Below are 7,244 nucleotides of genomic sequence, written 5' to 3' on the forward strand. Positions count from 1 at the left end.
AAGGCCAAGTGGCAAAGGGTCTCCAAACGATGAATCTGTTCTTGTCTTTCTTTTGGAATTTTCTGCTATGATATTAAGAAGTGCTTAGCTTAAACATACTACAACTTCAGCTGCTCTAAAATATCTGAAGGGTAAGAAAAAAAGAATTTTAAAAATTTTCAAAGTCTGATCTTAGTATTTCAAAATCAGTGTATGAACTTTTATACACATTGCTGAATTGAAGCCAAACATAATCCACCAGATATCAATGGGTCAGTTCTCACAATTTAATAATTTCAAAGGAGAAATTAAAAGTGAACCTCTTTTCAGTATGGTCAGAACAACAATAACAAACAAAATTCCTTAGTTTTTGAATTTTCTTCTTTGTGGTCAGAGTCACCTATCTCATATCCCTTGTAATATCATTGCTATCATCTTTCAATAAATGTTGATCCATAAATTAATTAATTTTTTAGAGACAAATCCCTGGAATACTATTCTTCTGATTCCCATGAAAGACTCACTTTTAAGATACAATTGCAGCTGCCCCACACTGCCAGTTACTGTGTCATACACACGCCTTAAAATTCTGTAATCAGCAACCACCAGGTGCCGTATCGCATTCAGCACACCACAGTCAGTCAATACAGACATCCCCAAACACACCAAGGCTGGTTTTGTCAAATGTTTTATTGAGTGTAGACATCTGGAGTACTGTAAAACATGCATTATCTGTAGATTCAAAAAGGAGCAAGCCACATTGTCCTCACTGTCAAATGTGTCAGGCTTGGCATACATGATAGAGATTAATGAAGTATCATGAGAGTAATATGGTTCCTGAAAAGCTTCTACAATTTGGAGTAGGGTCTTAATCACGTGAAAAGCAAAGCTGTTCACATTTAGTGAACTTGCATTTCACTGGAGGTACACAGTATTTTAATGTTAAAACAAATAAAAATAGTTTGTTTGTCGAAGATTCCCATCTCCCCAACTTTATTTGTCCCGTCGGTTTTCAGAAATTTTAATTAAAAAAAAATCATATGCCTTTTGGAAATTGTATGTTTATCTGAGCAATAACTACATTTTATTTCTTCTTCGGTTGTTGAGGTGTGTTAAATTTGAAGAAGATAATATCTCCATCTTCAACAATATAATTTCTGCCTTGTTGTCTGTACTTTCCAGCAGCCTGCAAACAGAAAATATAGAGGAAATAGGTTATTATTTTACAACTAAATACACAGGGTAAACGGTGGCAGCAGATATAAAAAGTGTTACACTACTTGGGTCATATAAAAAAAGAAAAAATGAAATATAGGAAGGCATACAAGTTCAAAACTAGACTTGGAGAGAAGCAAAGTATCTTGATTTGGGCAGAACTAGATTTTCCATATATACATAATCATAATGTATTCTCCACTAAATTGTTGGTACATAAATGTAATTATACCAATATCATTAAGTTTCATTACATGCTGTTTATGGTACATTTCTGATGTGTCTGCAAACATCCAGCAAGTCACTGTAACAAAACAGATCAAACCAGGCAGAAAGAATAAGACTATATAACTGGTTAAAAGCTGCTTTATTTGCTTAAATAAATCCTTTGGTGACACTGGTGATGCCAGAAATATAGCTGGTATAAGGAAAATTGTGATCAATTGTGTACAGATTCTGAACTATTTCCTTGTAGCTTCTAAAATTTAGTCTTGACGATGTCTATACAAAGAAGTATGTACTAGAATTCATCATAAAGCTTCCTAACTAATGGCCTTAGTTACAAGGAGACTCTAACAGGTTGCAGTTGCAAAGACAGATATTTCTTCCACTTGTAAATTAGTTGGCAAAGCAACTGATTCCACCTGCTGGTATGCAGATCCAGACATGCAATCTGCTGGTAATTTTAATACAAACAAGCAGCAGTTCCAGAAAACCAAGTTTAGTCCATGGCATGAACTTTACTTCACCCTAAGTATAGCAGGCCCTGCAGCACCCACATTTAACATTGCACACAGTGACATGGTCCCACATGACCCCACCATCCACTCCTCAACAATAAGAGCCTGAGGATCTTTTTGGAGAAATTCTCAAAAGTATTTCCCTTCTGTTAGAATTTATTGAGAAGAAACATTTGCCCAACAGGATTAGTACTTCTCTTTGAAGATATTGATAAGAATGTTCAAAGCCAAGTGAAATTATACTAATCTGCAACAAAAACACTAATAAAGATCATACATCTGAGGGTAAAATCAACAAACCAGATTGCAGAGCCCTAGTAAGCATATTTTCAATTATCTAGACTGTATAAAACCGTGCTGATTTTAACAGAATATAAATATATGAAGAATATATAAAGCTTATTTTAAAAAAGCTACCCTACATGCTAAAAGGCAAACAAACATGTATATACATACACACACATATACACATGTATATAAACACACATATTCACATGACTTTTATAAAGACATGCAGTGTATTGAAGGCCATAAGCTACTTAATTCTAGAATCTATAGCCAACTGTTATAAAACTATATAGACAATCTAAATCAAGTACATATTGACATGACATATTAATGTAAGTTTATATACTTTGTTACCACTCAAGTTTACTATTAATTAAAAGTGACAATGTTCCTTTAAATTCTCTAGAGACCATTTAATCCATTTCCACTGCTATCAGAAACACTGGTTGAAAAAAAAAATCAATACCCGTTTGTGAATCTTGAGTATGTATTAAACAAGACACGTCTAACCAGTTCATTTGCACTTGAAAGCAGCCATCTGTAGAAGCCAGCTTTGCCTAAGCAGATATGATTGCTAATAATGTGATATCCCTGTAGACTACAAAGCCCACACAGAGCTATTCAGTATATAGTTCATAGCACTGGCATTAAATTAGTTATGCTGCACTGGTGTTAGAAATACATATACATACATACATACACATGTACACAATCTTGCTCTCAAACCTAAAGCCTACTTGATAATCTGCAAGAAAACATTTTTTGAATAAGGAAACATAGAGCGATTTATAAATGCTTCGTTTTACTTGGACTTCAAATTTTGAAATATTAGTTTTGGAGGTTGAAACCACATAAAATATTTAATGGCATCCTAGGTGAAAATGTCAGAGTCAACGTTTTCCAATTTATTGTATAAAAGCTGCCAGTTAGTGGTAGTCTTACAAGCAGGAAATATTATTTTATTGGCTATTATAAAGATTCTCTCAATTGTTAAAGGAAATATTTACAATTCATCTACCAAGCTTATTACAACATAGATCTACTAAGGATTGGTAAACAAGCTTATCATTTTAAGATTATAAAAAAGAAGCATCTGATCTCTGAATTCTAGTAATAGAAAATATCCTCATTTTTATATTCTTTATAAAAAATAGATATGCCAACATGATGTAGCACATTGACAAATAGTCTGAGATTTCTGTTCAAGCCTAATTAGTATTCCTGACAAAGTCCAATCTCAGTATTTCCATACCTACCTATATCTATACAGATGTCACCACTGAAAAATTAACAAGTGTGTTTACTTGTAAACTACTACTCCTTCCACTCTTTTAAAAAAACAAAATGGCTGTCATTCAACATTGCACCAATTGCAACAAAATTTTCCCCCTGCTCTTCCTGGTGTTCCAAGAGTTCTATTAAAGTCCTGATGTTCAGTATGACCTTTCCAATGATACCAATGAAAATAAACTAAACCTGAAATAAACTTTTCTGTATTCATTTTAACTTATGAAATAGTAAACATAAGAATCTTCTTTAAATTCCATAACATTTACTATGGTAGTCTTCAAATATTAAATTAAAGAACCTTCCTACAATGTCAGTTTAATCAGCTAATCTATCTATATTAGAGATTGCTAGATTTCTCTAACATCTCATAAATCAAATAAAATTAATTTTGCAACAGAATTTACATTTTAAAAAATCATCTACTACTCATGTATAAAACTGCCTCACTATTAGTGTCTGCAAACCAAATTATCCTTATTAGCTAAAAGAAAGCACAATTTTGGACCTGCCCTCTAGTGTTGAGAAAGCAAATCAAATCCCCAAGTATCTTTAAACAACAAACAAGTAAAACCATGAAGTTTTAGAAAGAACAGTTTTTATTTAACTAAGTTTCTATCTCTATTCTTGAAGTAATCATAAGCATGTATATTATACTTCAGATATTCAAATATCGTTAAGTATAATTTTTCATTGGCCATCAGTGAACAAAGTCTTTGAAATTATTTACAGTTACTTAAAACTAATTTATTTTTATTTTCAATTATAGAAAAAATGTCCACGAAACTCACAATTCACACATTTTTAAAATGATCTGAAAGTATGTAAATGTCTAAAGCTCTTAAGTCAGTTCGCAGTAACACTAAATGCTGATCATCTTATTACTTTATTTTAGACTACATTCAGTTTAAAAGATAAGTATCATCCATTTTTTTCATGAATATCTTCACATCAGTGGAAACATTGTGAAATACAAAAATAAAAATAATTCTTTACCTTGACTGCATTTTCAGAACCTTCCTCTTTAAAATCTTCATATTTCATTACTTCAGCCATAATGAATCCCTTTTCAAAATCTGTGTGGATCTTTCCTGCAGCCTGAGGAGCCTTAGTCCCTTTCTTTGAAAAGAAAGACCAGAGAAAACTAATTGCATTTAAGATGATTGATTGTTAAGCATAGAGTTTCTTTTCTCTGATCCGCAGTTGGGCTCAACTAAAACTTAGTTTAATATCTGTTAAGATGCCAGGTATACAATTAGTACATTTTCAACACTGGGTAGTATCCGTGCAGCAGATTTAGCACAGATAAATCAGTAGATATTAAAGAAATGTAGCTTTGTTTTTCCTAACAGTCATCCACAGTTTTATTGATTTAGAAGCAGTTGTCTGGTTTTGGTGTAGGTTTCATTTCGATTTTCTATTCTTCACAGTGGAAAAAAAATAGATTTTTAAGTAACTTTCAAGCTGAATTATCAAAGGTTTTAAAAAGATAAAAAGCCCTCAAAATTTCAGCTCATCTGAAGAACATATAAAAATCAATATACAAAGGGACATTTTAAAGACATTTCCAACAAATCATGTTGGAAATCTACGTTCAGCAAATAACTGTGAAACTCTCAAAAAATTTTGATAATAAAAATTTTGAACATTTTGTACAATATTCCCTGCCTCTAACCATCATGAAGGAAATTCAAGTTGATATAGGAAAAGAAATGTCTTATAATTACCCCATGTGTTATATTACAAGGATATATATTCCACACACACATAACCATGGAAAGAAATTTGAGAAATAACAATGACCTAAAGGGTGCTTAATAAAGCATGTTAAAGTGATAAGGAGTCTGACACTAGAAAGCACAGTTTTTACAATAAAAGATGTATTGGGTTAATATGGCTACTCACTGATGCTTACCTGACTAAATATCTTAGCACATTAAATCATGAATACTTATAATCAGTCTTAAGATAAACCAGCTTTCACATTTTCAAGCCCAGGGCATGTGATCTTTTCTACCTCCACATACTTAAGGTAGAAAGTTTTAAGGCTTTCAAATACATCCTTAAAATACGTAGTAAAAATAAATCCTGGCAATTTGTTTATCAACTTGGATTTGCTTTGACATTATTTTTTAAATCTATATAAAAGGACCTTGGTTAGAAGTCAATCAAACATTTTTTTTACAAAGGGGCGAGGAGATAAAAGTAAATCTCACATTCACACAAGGCATTTAACATTATGTTGAACTGCCTCCATGTTTCTATCCATATTAAATCAAAATACATGTAACAATAAATTACAGTAGTCACTGAAAACAGGAATCAAAGCACCACTAAAATTTATTGTGTGCCTATATTTAAAAAGCATAATAAAAGACTGAATAAGACTCCATTTCTAAAAGTTCTGGCATTATTTTTATATTCTATAACACACTATTTAGGATTACATATATTTCAAAATATTTTTCAATAGTAGCTACTGTGTTACAATATATTTACATTTAAAAGCAAACCATTACAGTTCAGTTTCTATTGTCCTCTGGGAATAAATTAGTCATTCTCTCTGGTCGCATTCAGTATACATCAATTTTTAAAATACATATCACATTTTTAAAGAAGTAAGATTGAACATATAACACTAAAAATAAACATTATTTCTACAAATTCAAATTTTAAAAGGCATGAATTATTACACTTTGAGTTTAGCTTTTTGAGCCCAACTGTATATCTATGAAGAGCATAATGATGTCATATTGCTTTTATTGCTGAAAATGTAATCCGAGCAAAGCAAAGGAGGAAAGAACCACCCGCAACCCAAACAAACTTAGCGAATACAAAATGAAAAGCAACATCAATTTCACTGCAGACAAACCCAGTCACACAGATTAAGCAAGCACAATACTGGTGCGTCTTATCTCTGACCACAGGAGGAGGGTAGACAGATTCTACAGGATGAAGAAATTCAGACTATGTAATAGGCAGAATCAATTGTTACCTGCCTCAATCAATGCCGCTCCACTTTCACTGTTCAGCAGCTCACAAATAATTAAAGTTATCCTGGACAAAAACCTCATCTGTAATGACTAGCTAACCGCCACCATGACAAACTTCAAAGTCAGTGATATCAATCTGAATTCAATAGTGTGGAACTGGATATAGCTGATGAATAAGTATGAATCTTACCCTGATGGTCCATGCACGCACTTCATCTGGGCCTGCAGTGAAAAAGTATTCTAGCTGGAGTGCTGCAAACCCAGCCTTAATGATCTTTGGCAAAGCACTGAAATCAAATGAAACAAATTCACCCAACATATAAGTTGATTGTGCTAGAAATTGGGATAGAGCTAAAATTATTCATTTCAAGCAGAAAATGTTAAAGATATTAGTAAATGACCATTCATCTTTCATAATACTTGAAGAGGTCAGAAAGCAAGAACTGTTTTTAAAAACCTCTCTTCTAAAATTGGTTTTAATTGTATTAGCCTGAAGATATTATTTTGAATTGTTTAGTGTTTAAAAAAAGAAAAATTACGACTATTTTCATCCAAAATTAATTATTTTCAGGAACTGGGCCACAAAAGCAAAATTATTTGATTGAAATCTGATATTTAAACAATATATTACTGTTACTCAGACAAATTTACGGCAACTGATTCGCCCTTTCCCCTCCCCCGCTGAACATGACGAAAGAGTTTTGGCGATCATTCCTCCTCAAAAATATACATAACTAATACC

The 7,244-nt window shown here is 32.3% G+C and overlaps 1 protein-coding gene across 2 annotated transcripts in view; it reads right to left on the reverse strand.

Moving 5' to 3' along the window:
- Window positions 1-651: 651 nt before the first annotated feature.
- OLA1 (Obg like ATPase 1) overlaps window positions 652-7,244 on the reverse strand; it is a 175,722-nt gene continuing 169,129 nt past the window's right edge. For both annotated transcript variants that reach the window (XM_017538244.2, XM_037741908.1), the window contains 3 exons: window positions 6,693-6,789; window positions 4,506-4,628; window positions 652-1,165 (listed from right to left, as the gene is read on the reverse strand). In XM_017538244.2, coding sequence (XP_017393733.2) covers window positions 1,064-1,165; window positions 4,506-4,628; window positions 6,693-6,789 — 322 coding nt within the window. In that variant the 3' untranslated portion in view covers window positions 652-1,063. The remainder of the gene's footprint in view (window positions 1,166-4,505; window positions 4,629-6,692; window positions 6,790-7,244) is intronic.

Source organism: Cebus imitator, unplaced genomic scaffold, assembly GCF_001604975.1.
Source record: "Cebus imitator isolate Cc_AM_T3 unplaced genomic scaffold, Cebus_imitator-1.0 Scaffold110, whole genome shotgun sequence".
Lineage (NCBI taxonomy): Eukaryota > Metazoa > Chordata > Mammalia > Primates > Cebidae > Cebus > Cebus imitator.